General features: G+C 37.4%; 1 protein-coding gene across 1 annotated transcript in view; it reads left to right on the forward strand.

Annotated features, from left to right (window-relative positions):
* Positions 1-11,501, forward strand: part of NYAP2 (neuronal tyrosine-phosphorylated phosphoinositide-3-kinase adaptor 2) — a 329,537-nt gene extending 318,036 nt beyond the window's left edge. The window contains exon 7 of the mRNA XM_063648002.1: positions 11,387-11,501. Within this exon, the coding sequence (XP_063504072.1) occupies positions 11,387-11,392 (6 nt within the window). The 3' untranslated portion in view covers positions 11,393-11,501. The remainder of the gene's footprint in view (positions 1-11,386) is intronic.
* The last annotated feature ends 8,571 nt before the right edge of the window (positions 11,502-20,072 follow it).

Here is a 20,072-nt window from a genome sequence, read left to right on the forward strand (position 1 = left end):
ATGCTTTGCTGAGTGGGGAAAGAGCTCTTACATGTAACAAATTTCAGATTCCATATCTATCAAGAAACTGATAAATTTACTCTATGAAAGTAAAAACTATGTGCAATGAAATACACACAAATCAAATGAAAAGGCAAAAGTTAGTCCAGAAAAAAAATTGCAAAATTTACAACATACCCAAAGTAAAAATGTGTAACACATAAGAGCCCCTAAATATCCATGTGAAAAAGCAAAATAATAGAAACATGCAATTCAGAGTAGACCCGAATAGCTAATACACAAAATATAGTCAAATCAATAATCAGAAAATGCAAGCTAAACAACACTGGTAGATATTTCTAGATTATCAGATCCTGCACAAATTACCATGATTGATAGGTCATATCTAATATTGGCTACACTATGAGTTAATGCGTATTCTCATGACCATTTCTTTCTCTTTTTTTTTGTTTTTTAGAGACAGGGTGTCACTCTGTGACCTAGGCTGGAGTGCAGTGACATGATCATGGCTCACTGCAGCCTCAGCCTCTTGGGTTCAAACGATCCTCCCATCTCAGCCTCTCAAGTAGTTGGGACCACAGGTGTGTGCCACTATACCTGACTAAATTTTTTGCTTTAAATATTTGGTAGAGATTGGGTCTCTCTATATTGCCCATGCGTGGACCATTCCTAATAGAATAAATTGCTACAACCTTTTTTTTTAATTCTTATTTTTACATATTTTTTAAGATGAAGTCTCATTCTGTTGCCTAGGCTGGAGTGCAGTGGCACGATCTCAGCTCACGGCAACCTCTACCTCCCGGATTCAAGTGATTCGATTCTCCTGTCTCAGCCTTCTGAGTAGCTGGGATTACAGGCACCCGCCACAATGCCTGGCTGATTTTTGTATTTTTAGTAGAGATGGGATTTCACCATGTTGGCCAGGCTGATCTCCAACTCCTGACCTCAAGTGATCCCCTGGCCTCAGCCTCCCAAAGTGCTGGGATTGCAAGTGTGAACAACCACATGCGGCCACTACAACCTTTTTAGAGGACAGTTTGGCAGTATTTGTCAAAATTGCCTACACAAAAATCTGCCTGTGCGTATAAAATTGTACAATGTAAATATAAATGGGTGTATTGCCATTATTTTGTATTCGTGAACAATTGGAAGCAATAATTCTATTATGAAAATGATTAAACTAGCCCACAATACCGATTGTATATCAGTACTGGGTATGAGTTGAGAAGTATTTGAGTATGTTGCAGTAGTAGACAACTCCAAAATCTCAGTGGCTTAAAACAAAAGGTGATGTCTTGTTCACACAGGGTCCTCTCAGGTCAGCTGGGGCTCTGCCTTGTGTTCTCATCCAGGGGCCAGGCAGACAGTGCCACCACCAATCTGGAGTTTTATACTGTATTCCTAGCAGAAGAGAGGGTGTGGTGCCTTGCAGACAGCTCTTAAAGCTTCCACTTAAAAGTGATAACATGTCTCTCCCATTCAGATATCATTCACAGGGAAATACCTAACCTCAAGGGCACTGCAAATTAAAACTACTGTGTGTTTCTTAGAAGTACAAGAAATTAAGGAACTACCACTCCATGGAATACAAATATATTATACCTAAAAAGAATGAGGCAGATAAATATGTTCATATCTCAATTTAAAAGTTCCAATGTAGTTCTACAGTGTATTTAAATTCTATTGCTATCTTGAAAATATATATATTTGTATATGTATATATATATTCATGTAAATGAATTGACAAAGTTTTGAAACTGTAAGACCAACCATTAACAAGAAGATTGTGGCACAACGTTGGTTGGGAGTAGTGATGGGATACTTTAACTTTTACTTTATATACTGTAATATGTTTTTCAAAATATAATTGTCGGAATGCATCAATATTGCTTGCCTGATTTGAAAACTAATTTAAGAAAGTCACCAAAGTTTCTTGGACCTTCTTTTCCCATTTCTTTAGATGGAAAAAAATAATTATCAAGAGGTGAACTGGAAAAATAAAGTTACTATCTACATCTTGTAAGTCCCAAGAAATATTTGTGTAGATTTACTATCTACATCTTGTATTTCCCAAAAAATATTTGTGTGAATTTACTCTATTGTTTATGTCCCAAGTAATATCTGTGTGGATTGGTGAAGATGCATTCTATAATATTAGCTGTTCCCAAATAAAGGAGTCATTAACTTTTATCAGACCAAAATATATTTTACTAGGAAATTTTAGCCCTTGGTCTCTTCCCTGTGGCTCTCCCATTTCTTAAAACAAAAGAGTTATTTAGGAAAAAAAATCCTGGTCCTTTTTCTCAATAGTCATCACAGTCATCACTTACACACATACACACACACACACACACACACAGAAACACCATCCCTACCACCCCCCAAAACACACCCCCAACATACACACACAGGGTTTTTGATTGTCCTAAGCTAATTCATATATATATATCATATATATTAATATATATGTGTGTATATCTACATATTTATGTATGTATATATCTATATATATGTGTATATATGTGTGTATACAGATATCTATATAGATGTGTATATATGTGTATATCTATACAGATATGTATATGCATATATATCAGACACACACATATATTTATATGATATGAATAGATTTATTATAAGAATTGGCTCAGGTGATTATGGAGGCAGCCAGGTCCCAAGTCCCCAGATCTGCAGGGTGATTGGAAAGTTGGAGACCCAGGAGGACTGATGATGTCATTTTAGTCCAAAGATTGGCAGGGGGAGACCCAAGAAGAGCTGATGTTTCCATTCAAGTCTGGAGGCAGGAAGAAAACAATGTTCCAGTTTGAAGGCAGTCAGGCAGGAGGAGTTCCCTCTTATTCAGGGAAGTGTCAGCCTTTTGGTTGTACTCAGGCCTTCAACTGATTGAATGTGCCCCACCCACCTTAGAGAGGGCAACCTGATTTCCTCAGTCTATTGATTTAAATGTTAAATAAATAATTTTTAAAAACCCTCACAGAGACACCCAGGATAACGCTTGACCAAATATCTGGCTACCTCATGGCCTAGTCAAGTTGACATAAAATTAACCATCACAGAAGCCTCACAGTACAATGAACTTGCTTCTGCAACTGCTAGTTTAGCTAGATGTTAACTTTGTAAAAAATAGATTGTGGAAATGTATAAGCCACCATGCTTATCCTCTCACAATTTTATCATATGTAAGCCTATCAGGAACTGTATTTTAATGTCATGATAAATCTGTGCTCAGTTTTATATATCTTGGTCTCTGTGCAATAATTAACCTGATTCTTAAATAAATTGTAAAAAAGCTTCAAGAATATTTTATGAAATTCCCCTTGGTGGCATTAAGCACTAAGGAAGCTAATTGATTCCTTAAATTTTCAGTTAAGCCAGTGTATTCTTACTTACATGTTGCTCAGTTATCTAATCCATGTTTATCAAAATAGATCTAGCCTCTTACTTAGTAAACTTTATTTGAATTTTCTTTTATTTTATTATGCTTTAAGTTCTGGGGTACATGTTCAGAAGGTGCAGTTTTGTTACATAGGTATACACATGCCGTGGTGGTTTGCTGCACCCATCAACCAGTCACCTACATTAGGTATTTCTCCTAATGTTATCCCTCCCCTAGCCCCCCACCCCCCAACAGGCCCTGGTGTGTGATGTTCCCCTCCCTATGTCCATGTGTTCTCATTGTTCAACTCCCACTTATTTGAATTTTCAGAGAATAAATTGCCTTCATGAATTTTTCTTCATAAGCTTTTATCTTGTAAGTCATATTAGGAAACTTTGTTCGTTATCTACTTAACTTTTCATCTTGGATTATAGATGAAGAGGAAAACCTCTGAAAATATAATTCTAAGGAAATTGGATGTGATATGTTCCATCCAGAAAACAGTTTTGTTGAATGATCACTGCTCAGGAAGACTGTCAGAAATTCTTATCAATGCACTTGGCTAAAAATCATCAAGGCAATAATTTTATGGTACTTAATATTTTCAAGTAGAATTATATTTATTAAGCCTGATTAGTAGTCAATGGACCTATGAAGCTTGAAGCAAAGTAGTATCAGATTCATCAATCAAAGCATTAGAGAGTTAGAGGATTTTGCAAGATCATGTAGCCAGCACTCTTCCCATATTTAGACCTCAATGGTTCCAGGTTGTAAGAATCTATTCCACAATATTTTAAAAGCCCTCAGGATTCCCTAAGAATTTATTACCAAAAAATATTGCATGGCAGCATGTAGCAATAATAAAATAGGTTTGTGATATTTTGAAGCACAAAACTGAGACATTTTGATGATTTGTCTTTCTCCTAATTTCAAAAATTCATGAAATACTTGCTAATAACTACTTTCTTATTTCTAGAAGATCCTTAAAACTTTAATGAGAATGGTTAGAGCATCTACTTAAAATAACCACAGCTCCGACTTAACCCATTTAAATGGTCTTCTAATAAGAGAGGAAAGTAAAAAGGAGAAAACCAGAAAAAAAATCAGAAAAAAATGTCTGATATTTGCAGGCCACCTGAGGACTGAGCATGAATTTGAACAGCCTTTAAGAGCTGCCAGTTCATCGGAGTTAGCAGCACATGGCAATTCAGCCTTCCAAGTGGCAGAAACTCTGCCTCCTCAGCCGTCCTCTTAAAAGCCCATTTTCTCCAGCAGATCCCTGAAGGGTTGAGATGAAAGACATGGCACAAACAGGACTGGCCTTCAGATGCCCACAATATCTGGGAGACCTGAGGTTAGAATTAATAGATATGGGTATCTTTAGCTGTTTTTGTCTCCAAACATCTTGAGACCGGGTCAAATTTAGAAACAATTCTATTTGAGGAACTAAACCAGAAAGATTTATCAGTTAGGGTCAGGTTCAATTTCAAAAATATTTTTGTTTGGCCAGCTTTGCTTTCCAGCTTTGCTTTAGGAAAGCGTGGGTTTAATGTTTGGTAAAACTCATTTACTAATTAAGGCTATTCTGTAGAACTATTTTCCAGCTCAAGTTGGAAATAAGATTCAGACATTTTTGGAGTGTGGTACATTGATCCTCAGGAAGTTATTGGAAGAATCAATTTTCTGGAGAGGTTTGGTCTAAAGGAGCTTCTACACACAGGGTAGGGTAGTTAAAAAAGAAAAGCAAAATTAGATAAAATATGCTAATTATTGAAGGACAATCCTAAATGAGAGATTTGGAAGAATCAGAGAGAATGAATCTTTCCAGTAGCTAAGAATGCTCTGAACTGGGGGCAAAGGGTGAGAGTTCAGAAAAAATAGCATACAATAAATCACTGATATTCATCCTTGGTAAAAGGACTTGTGCCTCCCGGTCTCTTCTAAAGCTTACATTCTTGAGTGTGGTGGGGTTGGGGATGAGTGTTGGGGTGCTGGAATTTCTATGGAGTTTGGGGAAGTCAAACACAGAGAAGATTTGTATGGTATTTCTATCAAAAACCCTAGAGTCTAACAAGCCTCATAGAGTCTGTCACATATGACCCAGGACCAGAAGGGTACCATGGAGGTGTAAAGTTAAGAAAAAATTTCACTAGCATAACAGGAGGTGAAAGAGCAAGGCAAGTGTGGGAATATCGGGAAAGTAGGGGTGAGGGTTATGACAACTCATCATCAGAAGTGGTTAAGGGTCAACAGATCCCGTAAGAATGCTATGGAACAATAAATACTTTATGTATATTACTAGCGTCATAAATGGTCAATATAAAAGCTAAGAGCAATGATCACAACTATCAGACTTTGGGACCAGGAATGGAGAATGTGCATTGACGTGCATTTAAGGTAACTCATCTTTCAGAGTGAGGGGGAAATAGGTGCCATCTTTATTAAAGAGTGTCAATAAGCATATCATTGACAATTACAGAGGGAACCATCATAAGATCTAAAAACAATCAAAATGAAAAGAGATCATAGAGAATGGATAAGGAAATAAAGAAATAGACCAATGTTATACTTTAGCCTAATTTTTTTCTGTACAATTTAATGTTACTATGAGCAAGAATTACTATAATAAAGATGCAATGACAGTAACAATAATATCATTTGTGTAGTGGTTAAATCCATGGAGGTAAGTATGCCTGGGTTTTAAATCTAGCACTTATTCAGAGGCTTGAGAAACTTTCTTTAACCGCTCTCATCTTAGCGTCTTCACGTGTAAAATCAGAAGGAAATTGTAGCTTATTCCTAGGATCACTGCAAGGATTTAATCTGTGAGTCTGTTCTCTGAAAGTGAATCTGTGTACAGCATTTAGACATATGGTAAATGTTACGGAAATATTAGGCTTTACTGCATAATACTTCTGATCCTTAACGATTTATATTTGTCTACATAATGGTGATTCCTAAATCTACATAACTGGGGTTTGGGGTTTGTGACAGTTAATTTTATGTATTAATTTGAGTGGACCACAAGGTGCTCACATTAAACATTGTTGCTGGTGTGTCTGTGAGGGTGTTTCCAGACGAGATCAGCATTTGAATTATTGGTCTTAGCAAAACAGAGTGTCCTCCCCAGTGTGGGTGGGCATTGTCCAATCCATGGAGTGTCTGAATAGGTTGAAATGTGGAAGGGGGATGCACCCCTTTTGTTCCTGTCTCACTACTTGAGTTGGGACATCTCATCTCATAGCCTCCTGTCTTGGGACTGGGGTTTACATCACTGGCTGCATGACTTTCAGGCCTTCAGGCTGAATTACATCATGGGCTTTTCTGATGCTCCAGCTTGCAGATCTCAGATGGGGGACTTCTCAGCCTCCACAATAATGTAAGCCAACTTTTTATAATAAATATCTATATATGTGTGTAATATATATGTTATATATATATATGAATGAATATGTATAGATGTGTGTGTGTGTGTGTGTGTGTGTGTGTGTGTGTGTATGTATCTCATACATATATCTCCTATTGGTTCTGTTTTTTCTGAAGAACTCAGACTAATACAATTGTATCAACTTCTTCCAAATGCGTTACTTCCTCTTCATCCCACAGCCTGAGTGCCAGGTTGAGATCCCACTGTAACTCACAGGGTTCACTGCAGTAACTCCCTTCCAGGCCTCCTTCCTCTCCCTAGGCTTTCAGCCCTCTAACTCCTTCTCCAAACTTCCTCCAAAAGATTTTGCTAACTTGACCAGATTCCTCTTTCTCTATTAAAGTCTTTAATTATTCTCAATTGTGTAAGGAGAGTTTCCACTTCTTGGTAAAGCAGCAAATCTATTTTGCTCTCCTGCCTTCTGATTTTAACATTTCGTGAGCAAGCCATGCTAATTTTTTGTATTTATCCAAAAAATCTATTGAGATAATAATTTCGTTCTATAACAATTGAGCCTCATCCAACATAGATACTAGGATTTCAGTACATGCTTACTGAATGAATGAATGAATCAATGAGATAATAGAACTATAATAATGCTGTTGTTTGCTTGATTCTAGAAATAGATAACATTTTTTCTAGTCCTGAAGGTCTCAAATATTACATTTATAGGCTTCTGTGTCATATAAGTCCAATATGATGAGAAAATAAAAACCAATCTTTTCCCACATGTTTGGGGCTCATAGTCTTACCCAGAGTTGATCCTAAATACATATTTGTTAAATAATACATGAATGGCTAAATGGATGAATGAATTAATATGTGTTCACTCTGAGCTCAATAATGTCTATTAAACAAAGTTAATTGAATTTAACTGCCAGCTGTATTTGAATTTTCACATTTTTAGAATTAAAAATTTCAATCCCTAGTATAGTTAAATGTCTTGGTGTTCTTAAAATAGGTGACATTTAAATGCAAAATTAGAGCCCAAAATCGTGTATTCAATGTTTTATCTATTACAGTTCAGTGTATAGAATCTTTTACTCTATTAAAAGCATCACCCCCAAACATTGGTCTCCTTTTCAGCCTTCATATGTTCTTGCTATGCAAATGGCACAGAGAATCCCAGCTCACCAGGAGTTGTAAAGGGCCTTAGTCCCATCACCTGTGAGCGTGGACGCTGTGAAGGCAGATCTTTTCAAAGCAGAGTGGACGAGGGCCCAGACAGTTTAAAGCGGGTGTGTGATTAATGTGGGATGGTGAATGGTAATGGCTGGGATCCAACAAGCACAGGAAGACAAGGAGAGAAGCTCAGCTCAGTGGAAAGACCTGGTTGTATGTAAAAGGCTGATAAGAAAAAGCCTCAATAAATTGTTTGGTCTGTAAAATACCAGGTTAACCTGGAGAATTGGGCCAAAGCTTAGTGGATATGAACAAGCTTCTGAGTTTCTTTTATTCTCCCTCACTTTTTCAGTATCAAAACTATTACCAAAGACTGGACGGGCACATCTCTTGCTTTCTGCTTCAGGATGGGGATACTGGGAGCCTCTGAATGGAGTTGACATGATGAAAAACAGCTTGAAATTTAGAAAAGCAAATGAGTTTATCTCATTTCAATTACAGAGTTTTATATCTCCTATTTAGTTATAAGAAGGCAGTATAAAAATTTAATTGCCTAGAGGCAGAAAACTGTGACAAACCTTATTCTTATTCCCTATGTTTCTTCTTGGATTTTGACAGCATGAGCTCTGGGTATAATTTCAAAGTGAACTAAGTAACAATACCACTGAAAGGGAGTGTTAAGTCAGTCAGTGATAATCAATAGAAGAAATGAATAAATAAATCTGACCCTGAAGTCCAAAAGGAACTTAAAATTTATTTCTTGTTTCCAGATAAGAATGGCAGTTAAAATAATAGTTCTATTCCTGGATGAGACCATGGGTTAATGCATACTTTAAAGTGACTTAAGAGTTGATTTGGACCTTAACAATCGTGACACAGGAACTCTGAGATAAAACAAGTTTCTTCGGGTCTCTCTGCGATTCTTTCATCTGGGCCAGATTTTGACTTCAGTTTTGACAAATAGCTAGTCTGTACTTTACATTCATTGCAGTAATCACATTTTAAAAGTATGTATTTTTCTTTTGTAATTCTCTATTTACTCCTCTAGAAGCTGTTCTGCTTCATGAGGAAGGGGTTACACCAGTTCTGTCCACTCTAATCTATCAGCACATAGCATGGTACCTGACATAACTTGTGCTTAATTAATGGGTGCTGAGTAAAAGAGTAATGAGGTGCATTTGAAGACTAACTGTTGGACAGAACAAGTCATTGGAGGACAGCACGAGTATCAATAGTTGGTAACTGCAAAAAAGATTTTGGTGAAACCAAGTAAAGACTAGCTAAAATTTTCCCAAAATGAAATAAATTCATTTATTCATTTTGGGAAAACGTGAGCTGTTGAGTTCACTTTTACTTAGGAAAAGTTTTATACTGGATCCTGGTAACAATCAAGGAGCAATGTATTGCTCAGGACATACAATGCCTTTGATGACATAACCTTCCACTGTCCCTGGGCTTCTCCTGACCTTTCAGGCTTTTCTTCCTTCCCAGTCCATTTGCATTTCCCACTCTGTCCTTCCTGATTGTCTCCATTGCTTTTGTCGGTATGCTCCCTCTCCCTGGAACACTTATCTCCTCTTTACAAGTAATCTCACTATCATTCTCTACATTTTAGAGTTAAAACTTTTGAGCATCCCTTCTGTGACTTGTGACCTCACTCTTTCTTTCCAACCTATTCCCTTTGGTAACTATCTCACTGTATTTTATGTACACATTTTCCTTTTTCTCGAAGAGCATGAATCTATTGAAGTCAGAGATAATTTCTTATATCTTACTGAATCCCCACCACGGAAAATAGACCTCATGCTTCTCAGGGTATCAACAAATGACAGTAGAATGAATAAATCAGTGACTATTGGCCTAAGCTGTAAAGATTGCCTTGCTGCTTATGATGATTAATTTCATGTGTCAACTTGACTGGGCCATGAGGTGCCCAGTTATTTGGTCAAACATTATTCTGAGTGTTCCTGTGAGGGTGTTTTTTGTGATGCTTAACATTTAAATCAATAGAGTGAACAAAGCAGATAGTCCTCCCCAAACTGGGTAGGTCTTGTTCGATCAGTTGAAGGCCTGAATGAAACAAAGAGGTTGACCCTTCCCTGAATACAAGGAAATTTCTCCTGCCTGACTGCCTTAGAGCTGGGAGATTGTTTTTTTCTGTCTTTGAACTTGAATGGAAACATCAGCTCTTCTTGCATCTTAAGCCTACCAACTTTTGGACTGAAACTACATCATTAGCCCTCCTGGGTCTCCAGTTTGCCAAATACAGAGCTTGGGACTTCTCAGCCTCCATAATCATGTGAGCCAATTCTTTACAATAAGTCTTTCTTGGAGGATGCTGACTAATCCATTTCTTGTCAGTCAAAGCAAAGTAACTTGGAACATTTCTCTCTTTGACTTTCTAATTCCTCCTGATATTTTCTGTTTGGATATAGTGATCTAGGTTACTGAGATTTTAAGATAAGCATTTGTGACCTATGAGTATTTTCTTTTCCTTTATTTTCATACCTTACCTGTGCTACTTTCTAGCTCTTCCTTATAATAAGTTTGAAATATGTATAAATTGAAAACATACAATTGTAGAGAAAGAACATGTTTTTATTATGAATTTTATAAACATTTTCAACAACAAATGTTTAATAATATTTCTGCATATTTATATATAACCTATTTCCCTATCAATTATTTTTCACTGATTCTAACTTATTGCTTTTTATGAGCTTTGGAGATTTGAAAGATTAGTCCTATACTTTCAGTGGTCAATTATTTTTAAAGGATTTCATAACACTTTACATGCATTTTATCTACTTGAATACAGGTTTACAGCTGTATAACTGTTCATTGACAGTCAAAAAAAGAAAGAGAAATGTTTTATAGAGAGAATTAAAATATTAAGGCCCATATTTGGGGGGATAAAAGTATAATAAAACTCTAATTATTTACAATTCTGTTTTTTGTAGCATGGAAAGAATGCCTGAGATTATGGATGACATTAATGGTTATGATGATAATGACTGAAAATAAAAATAAAATACAAAGATGGGCTTTGGAAATTAAGTCACACTTAAAACTACTAATAATACTCGATATGCTATTGGTTAGAAAATTAATCAGAAGTAAAATAACATTATTGTTTTGGAATTGTGTTTGGACCTTAACATTGTTAGCAAGAGAGAGATGTTTCAAAAATATTAAGATCATGTCATTCTATGGCTTAGCAATCAACAGTGGTTTCTTGCCTTTGGCACAAAATCCAATTTCCGATTTTAATCCATACATTCCTATTTGCTCTGGTCCCTGCCTATGTATTCCTGTTCATGAAGTTTCAGCCCTCAGGACCACATTCTTGCCAAGTTTAATTCTTCTTCAGTGTGTTTGTATTTGCTGTTTCTCATTATTCAACTGCTTTTTAGCAAATCTTATTGGTTTTTGTCTTTCAGATCTGAACTCAGAAGTCACCTTCCTGGTCTTCTCTGAGAATCTGACTTGATATGTGGTCCTTCCCTTCTGCTCCAAGCAACAGTCTATATATCATTGCATTCATTTTCTTAAAGGCACTTATCAGAAATATTTTCTTCATTTATTTCTCTGAACTACCATCTTAGAATTCAAATTCCATGGGAGTAAGGGTCCTGTCTGTCTCATTCACTGCCACATTTCCAGCTCCTGGGAGACTGCCTGACAAGAAGGAAGAGGGGAGCTAGAATGAACAAATGGGTTCCACATAAATCGTAATGTTGTCAAGGCCTTCCAGAAAAACCCTTCGAGTTAGCATTTGAGAATCTTTGCAGAGTGAATAATCCACTTTGTTCTTCCTTTTTCCCAAATACCACCACCAAATTCCACTCAAGGCATTTTCCCTTTCATCTCTCTTTCAGTGTTTTAAGTTGGGTATCTCTTATTTCATAAATTTGCAGATTATGTGAGGATGAATTATATAGACATTTTATTCAGATGATGGACTCAAGATCTTATCCAGAAAAACCTACATCTCAAAATAGGCAGTAGACCATTTATAACATGATTGAATTAAGTCACTTTAATATCATAGGTGATATTCATCAAAGGATGCTACAATAAACACAGTCCAATGCATTCTTACCCATATTTTATAATATATTTAAATAATTAAGTGGATATTTAATAATTGGGAATAGGCTCATGATATAAAAAACAATCCTTAAAAGTCAGGATTAAATTTAAGAAAATTCAAAGATACATTTCTTCTATAAGGAGACTGAGATAAAAATCACTATTACTGGGAACTAGAAGTTTAATTTTTCACAGAAATTACTTGGTTGTGCTGAGATCTGTGGGTTGTCAAAACAAAGATGCTGCCTGCAGACACTTGAGAATAAATGCTTCCTTGAAGTCACTGGATACGCTTTTCATAATGTCATTTATACTTGACTCTTAGAACATCAAAAAGTGTAAATCATTCTTCAGAAACTAAATGAGGTAGCTGTGGCAAAAATTCAGTTTTGGCTGTGCTTTTGGCAGATATCTGGGGCAGGTCTCTACCTGGCCTCAGGAAGAGGATTACTGTCACTTGAAGAGCACTTGAAGTAGCTCCTTGCCGAGATCACCATGATCTTCAATGGATTTTTATCACGATTGGATTGTAGGGGTGCTGGAAAAATGCCCTGCCATTATACTCTCTGAATTACCCTTAGTTTATAAGGAAAATAAACTCTAATTTACGCTAAGGAAAAAAATTCAAATATGCATATAACTCTAGTATTTCTTTCTTCAATAAATTTATTGAATATCCACTAGGTGCTAAAGAAGCTACCTGAAAGATTAATAGGATACAGTTATACAAGCAACTAGCAACTTAGTGAATGGGATAAATACATCTGCTTGCAATGATGATATATTGCAACATGAATATTGTAGAGCACCAAACTCAACTTGAGAGAAAACGTGAGATAAACATTTCTGTAGAAGATCAGTTGAGTCTTAAAAAAAATTAGGAGGGTTTAGTAGTTCAAGGCAGAGTGGAGAAACACAGAACATTTAATGCAAAGGGGCACACAAGTGAAAGCACAGATTGTGGTGAGGTGTTTTAACAGTGAAGTTTAGGCATTGTTGACAGTTCATAAAGTGTCAAGCAGTAAGTGGCAGAAAATGAGTATTTAGAGGCAGATTAAGACAGTGATATGAAAAGCTTTGCTAGGAAGCTTGACTTTTCAAAAATTCACCATGCCTTTTCTGTATGCTTGACACTAAGAAGTTAGAAAGGTACACCTCACGTTCCCCTGCCCTCCGCAACAAAAACGAGTGTATCCTTCACATGTCGAGCACCAAAGACTACAGAGAATGGGTCTTTACTTCAGGTGTGGATTGGACAGAATTTGCTTTGGGGAGGGAGTTGGGAATACCTCATGGATCATTTCTTGCTTTCTTCATTCACTGCTCAGGTCCCAAGGCAGGCTCTAATTTTCCATTCTCTAGTGCTACCCTCAAGATGGTCTACCTTTTCTATGTGGTCCTTTCATCCCCGTCTCTAACCCTGGTCTGACCTGGGATATTCTCCATCCTGTAGCCTAGGATCTCTGAAAAAAGAAGAAAAAAGATAAAGACATACCAGTTTACTGTGTTTCCTCGATTTCAAACATCTTTTACCTAGCCAAGAGTGGCTGGTTTGGAGAAAAAGTACGAAAATTTGGCTCACGCCTGTAATCCCAGCACTTTGGGAGGCTGAGGCGGACGGATCACGACATCAGGAGATCGAGACCATCCTGGCTAACACGGTGAAACCCCGTCTCTAATAAAAATAGAAAACTCAGCTGGGCATGGTGATCCGCGCCTCTAGTTCCATCTACTCGGGAAGCTGAGGCAGGAGACTGGCATGAACCTGGGAGGCGGAGGTTGCAGTGAGCCGAGATCATACCACTGCACTCCAGCCTGGGCGACAGAGTGAGACTCCGTCAAAAAAAAAAAAAAAAAAAATCTGTCTCCTTCTCCTATGTTACCTGCTGTTAAAAGCAATATAAAATAGTCCCTTCTGTTATTTGGGAACTCCTCTGGTTAAGCCATGAAAGAAATACGTACTTTGCCCTCAGAGGATTTTGCTGGACATGAGTGAAAAAGCTTTAAACCAGTATGAGCCATTGAAGGGTTTAAGCAGAAGAATGAAGAAGACTTGCTATCTGGATTGTTTTGACAGGTGTTTGGCAGCACGTGGATGATACATTGAGAAGGACAACCCTGAAGTCAGGGATAACAAAACGCAGCAATTTTCATCATGGCAGGAAACTCTCCTTTGGGAAAGGGGTGAGCTGTCAGAATATCGAGGGGATGAGTGTGGCTTTAAAAAAAAAACAGTCATTTTACTGACTGTTTTCATTCAACAAACTATGTGAAAATTAACCTTAACAAAATCTCATTTACTTTTGGTGATGCACTGTATTCGAAGATAGAAGTAGGAGAGACATGATTAGAAAGATCTTCAGAAAGTTAATACGGGAGGCTGTAGGGCATTCAGATAGGAAAATGAAAGAGGCATTTGGACGTGTAGTCCTGAAGTTTAGAAAAGGAAGCTGTGGTTTAAATTTAACTGGTCAATAGTTAATCTCATGAGATCGTGTATCCAGGGTGGATGGGGGTACTGGGAGAAAAATGAGAAGGCAAGCTTGATTGGTGACATAAAGATAGGGGGAAAAAAAAAACACATCAGAGAAGAAGGAAAAGAGGCATCAAGAAAAGTCTTCGGTACTCATCAAGGGTTCTAAAACTACTTCCTGCCCAAAGGAATTTTTGAGATTCATTCTAGACTCCATATCTAGGTAATGCGTTATGACTTGGGTTCTCTCCTTCAAAAACAAGAATGGATTGAATTATTTCCATGGGCAGGGAGTATATACTGTACAGGATATTGATTGGTGTCTTTTTCCTGACTTAGTAATCTAGACAATGGCTTATGTTATGTCCATAAGAGTGAAGGTTCAACTATCATATACCATATATAGTAAATATGTATATATGTTATAGATATATATGTACATATATGTATATATATGTATGAGTGTGTGTGTATAAATTTCTTGATTGACCTGTGAATTTGAGATAAATCCTACCTGTGATATTCTCCTAAATATAATTTGGATTCCTTTCCAGTACCTGTAAGGAAACATTTGAGATTTCAAAGTTCTAAACCATAGAATCTAAGTGTATTAAATGTGCTAATAAGAAGATAAAATAACCATATGACGCAGGCATGACTATGAGAGTGATGTGCAAAGCTGCATGAACTAACTCACATCCCATGGCATAATCCTTTCTCCCTTGACTAAAACACATCCCTTTAGGAATGCTTTCTATTATTTTGAGCAGGGAAGGTTCTTTCCATCAGATCATATGTGATTTCAAATGAAATATATGAGATACAATAAAACCCAAGCCAACACCATTAAACCCATCTAGAAGGAGTGTTACATCCTGGGTTTGTCGTAGGTATAGTTTAAAATGCCTACAATGATTCAAATCCCTTAATTTTCATTTTAGTTAGTCAATTATGGTGCTGGGACCTCCCAAAATACCCTAGTTGTTAGATATTCCAAGATGGCACAAGAGAATGCCTGGGATATTCTAAGTGTAATATAAACTTGTTGATGTGATTCCATAATTATGGAAGGGAGGGGTTTCATATTGCTCCATAAGATGTTGCTGCCAGTAAAATTTGCAGAGTGCTTAATCAGGACTTTATTTCAAGTTCAGGCAACAAATTTCAACTTGACAAGGTCTGCCTGTTCTATTACTTCTCCGTGAATTCTGTTTCTAGGCCTGTGGTCTGAGCATATGACTGTAGAGAAGCCAGTGTCAGATACCCTGTGGTTGTCAGGGAGCATCTCTTTGCAGGATCTTAACCTTTCCCCCTGGCCTCTCTCGTCTGTGAGGTCCTGCCTCTTTTTAATGGGTATCTTGTGTTAGGCACCTCCCTAGTCTGAACCAGAGCTGCCACTCCACGGGAGGAAGGGATGCTTTAGATCTTGATATGAAAAAGGAAAAGGGGGCAAGACCTCACTGCGACCTTATGGCATGACTTTGATGCAAGGGGTCTTAATGGCAATCAGATCTTTACAAAGCGAAGATTAACCTCCTGTTTGCATAGTGCCTGTCTCTTGTTAGGTGTTTCCCTGCCTTGCTTTGCACTGCATCATAGAAGAAATGTTTGCTATTGCCTTAGCCTGGATGGAGTGAGGGTCTGTGTTCAGTATAGAAAGGGATAAAACCTACCTGCTCTACTACACAATCAGAACAATTACCACTTGTTCTTTGATCCCTGAGGTTTCCTTGGCTTGGTGGGGAATGGGGGTCTACACAAACATTTGCCTGAGACATTTTGAGGAAATACTATGCTTATTTTATTAGGTATGAAGATCAAGGGTATATTGATCGTCAAACAATTTAAACCCTTTGGTTTAGCAAATATGGTTTTGTTTCTGCACTAGTGTGTTTATACATATATTCCTCTATGCAAATGTATGCTAATATACATACATGCATATATATGCGTGCTTTATATATAAGTGAATATGTGTATGTATGTATGTACATGTATACCTACCTATTTATCTATCTACCATGCAAAGATAGGTCCTGAAGTTTGGGACCTATCTTTGCATGGTAGATAGATAAATAGATAGGTACACATGTACATACATACATACATACATACACATACTTACAGAGTAAAATTGGTCTGTATAGTTATGTAATGGTGGCAAGGAAAGTCAGGAGTAACTCATAAACTAGTATGAGGAGAAGAGTGAGCCAGAGTAGGACTCTTGGGGGAAAGGAAGAAACCTAGACCAAGATAGGATATCAGAGATTGAGGAAAAAGATAGCTCATGAGAATTTCTCTGCAATGGAGTTGGTCAATATAGTTAATTCATTTTGATATCAAATATTCACAATTTGCTTCTTGTTTTGTGCTGAGGCATAGCAACAATTTTCACCACCTCCAACTTTTATTGAGAAGTTTCACCTGCACTAGCTGCATGAAGAAGATGCCAGCTGGAGCCCAACAGCAGGGAAGACTCAACCAGCAGTTGTGGAGTGGGCAGCAGGTACTCCCTGAGAGTGGAAGGTGGGCTGGGTGGAGGCTGGGTACTGCCTCACATGTGGAGGGTCACCCATGTGGCAGATCCAGGCCAGTTAGCCCAGTGGTTCTCCACAGGGTATGATTTTGTCCCCCAGGGGACCTCTGGCAATGTCTTGAGACATTTTGGTTGTCTTAATGGAGGACAGGACAACCGGCATCTGGGGGAAGAGGCCAGAGATGCTACTAAACATTCTACAACGCACAAGTCAGGCTCCACAACAGAGTTATCCAACTCCAATGTCAACAGCGCTGAGGTTAAGAAACCCTAGGTTAGACATACGCATTTTCAATTACAGCAGGATGCAATTTAAATTCCTGGCATTGAACATAGAACTTTAGAAAATGTCCCTTCTCCATGTTCTAAAAGATTCTACATCCTGTGGTTTGAGGAACTCCCCCTGGCTTTTTTTTTTTCCCACTCTGCCCTCCCTTTCTAAACTTCACCACCCCACTCCACTTCTCAAACAGTGAAGGGGCTAGTTGATGCATAACTAAAGCTCTGAAGTGGAAAGAAGGCAATATTTCAGATCGCGAAAAAGGACTTGAGACTAATATTATTAATGAACAATAGTTAAATAGTCTGGCACTTTTGTCTCAGACATATTGTGTAGCTTTGATCTTTTTATATACTTCATGAGTTCTTGATCCAAGTTCTCACCTTGCTTTCCTTACATGGGTCTTTATGAAGGATTCATTCCCAGGGCAAGTAGATCTCTGGAGGGCAGAATTCACAGGTCAGGGAGTAGTGATTGTCATGAGCTAAACAGTAAAAGTTCCCTTCGTCTTTCCTCCTTTGATGTACACAGCATTTTTGTCTCCCTAGTTCCCTGTCAATATTGTTATTTTGTCATTTTATTCTTTGAAATTTTTAAAGGTTAAAGCTTATGTTAAAGAACATGAAGTGCATGTTATGATTTTAAATTTAAGACTTTAGGAAAATCAGGTCATCCTGAGAGGTCTGCAAAAGAGCAAATAGTTCAGACGTTTGCATCTGCTCATTTTGAAATATACACACACACAATCTGATACCTTCTCCTTGACATGTGATGTTCCAAATCAGCAGAAATTCTGCCAAGTAATTCATGGGACAGAGCAGAAGGAGCATATGAGTCATGAAAATATAGGCATAAACTTTAGTCAGACAAACTGATGGGATTGCTGCCAAAGAAAAAAATCTTGCAGTTGGGCCACCCTCGTAGATTTCTCCAACAAACCCAGACAGATAGTGCTGTGTTTAGTGACTAGATTCTATGGCTCTGAATTACAGCACCTATCATTTCATTGTTTCAGAGGAGAACTATTTGAGTGAAAATATTATTTCAATGCAACTAATAGAAGGATAAAGAAAGCGGCACTCATTTCTCTGAAAGTTTTTACCTTGTGTACTGGAAATAAGAAAAGGAGGCATTGAATCTACTTTGGAATCTGAGTTGAGATTCTTAAATCAGGATTTTTAAGCTTTATCATCCATGAGAACCACCTAGACCACATATTAAAGGTGCATATTCCTCCTATGGATTCTGATACAACAGGCATTTTTCACAGGCTCTAAAGGGGTTAATGGTATGTGGATTCCACTTTATAAAAAGGCTGTCAAGTAGGCCAAGGCTGTTGGGCATTGGGAAAATAAGTGGGCATATGACAAAGGCTCAATAAATATTTGTTGAATGAATTCTCTCTAGGCCTTAGATACATATTATTTTTATTTTTCTTTCATGTGAGTGGATTGCCAACAGGCTTATTTGGATTTATATTATTTCAGAGAAACTCAAATTTTCCCCATTTATTTATTGTCTGTTTGTGTTATATGAATTTTAGTTGCTGTTGGCAGAAAACTCAAGTTACATTAACTCTCCCCTTTCTAGTCATTTGGTGATCTGGGGCACTTCTTTTGATCTCCTTTGGCCTTTAAAATTTTAACCTCCTTTGACCTTTAAAGTTTTAAAATTTATAATCTGGGAAAGTTAATAATTACTTTTCAAAATATCATATAGCACTGAAAAGAAAAAAAAGTATGTGAAAAAATGCAGTATGAAGTTCTATACCAATGTTATTTGTTTTGTGTTTCTTAGAAATAAATTGTAAACTGGAACTCAGAATTAAATAATAGAAGCAGTGGAGATGAAGTCCTTCTAATCCTTTACTCTAGGAAAATGTTTTCCTTAATGACTGGGAGACAGCTGGGTTTAAAGTGAATGCAAGTTAAATATCAGTCAATGAGTTGAAGTTGTTCCTTTCCCACATCATTTTGCTTTGTTGTTTCAAGAATCAGCATCATTGAGGCATTGGTTACTTTCACGTTAGCTCAACTCTAAGGACAGAGGTTGTGCAGGCTCTATTGAGGTCAGTTAACCTCTAACAAGAGAATGGATGGTTTGTTGGATGGAAAAGGCTTGTTAAGACTGTCAGACCACTTCTGAGCCTCCCTATCCCAAAAAGCCCCTATTACAATGCATGCATGTTCACTCACACACACAGGTACACACACAGACACACACTCCTCTGTAGCAACATTCCTTTAAATTCTTATCTTATAAAAGATGAGTCAGATGTGCTACTCTGACCTCCCCTCTAACTATATATATTCTATATATGCTGAAAGATAGTTTTTTAAGTGTGTTTCTGAGCAATTAAATCTTGGGAGTGGGGAAGGAAGTGAGGGAAAGTAATTCCAAAGCTTTCTTTGTCTTTTCTTTCTGATAAAAGAGGTATAAACATTTCTGGGAAATTAATCATCCTGTCACTGCATGAGAAATGCAAGTGCTTCCCTGTTTAAACCCAACATATTAAAATAAAATTAAAGAAGAGGAAGAAAGTATGGCTGTAGAGAAAATGTGGTGGGAATTAATCATATTGGCACAAGTCAGCCATACATTGCACAAAACAAGGCAGATTCCAGGGCAGGTGCTGCCTGGCCTGAAGGGCATCATGACCCACCAGGATCTGGCTCAGCTCAGCCTGTGGTTATTTTCTGCATTAGTCAAGATTTCTTGCAGTACCAAGCATCAGAAACACCACTT

This window comes from Pongo pygmaeus, chromosome 11 (assembly GCF_028885625.2).
Source record: "Pongo pygmaeus isolate AG05252 chromosome 11, NHGRI_mPonPyg2-v2.0_pri, whole genome shotgun sequence".
Classification (NCBI taxonomy): Eukaryota; Metazoa; Chordata; class Mammalia; order Primates; family Hominidae; genus Pongo; species Pongo pygmaeus.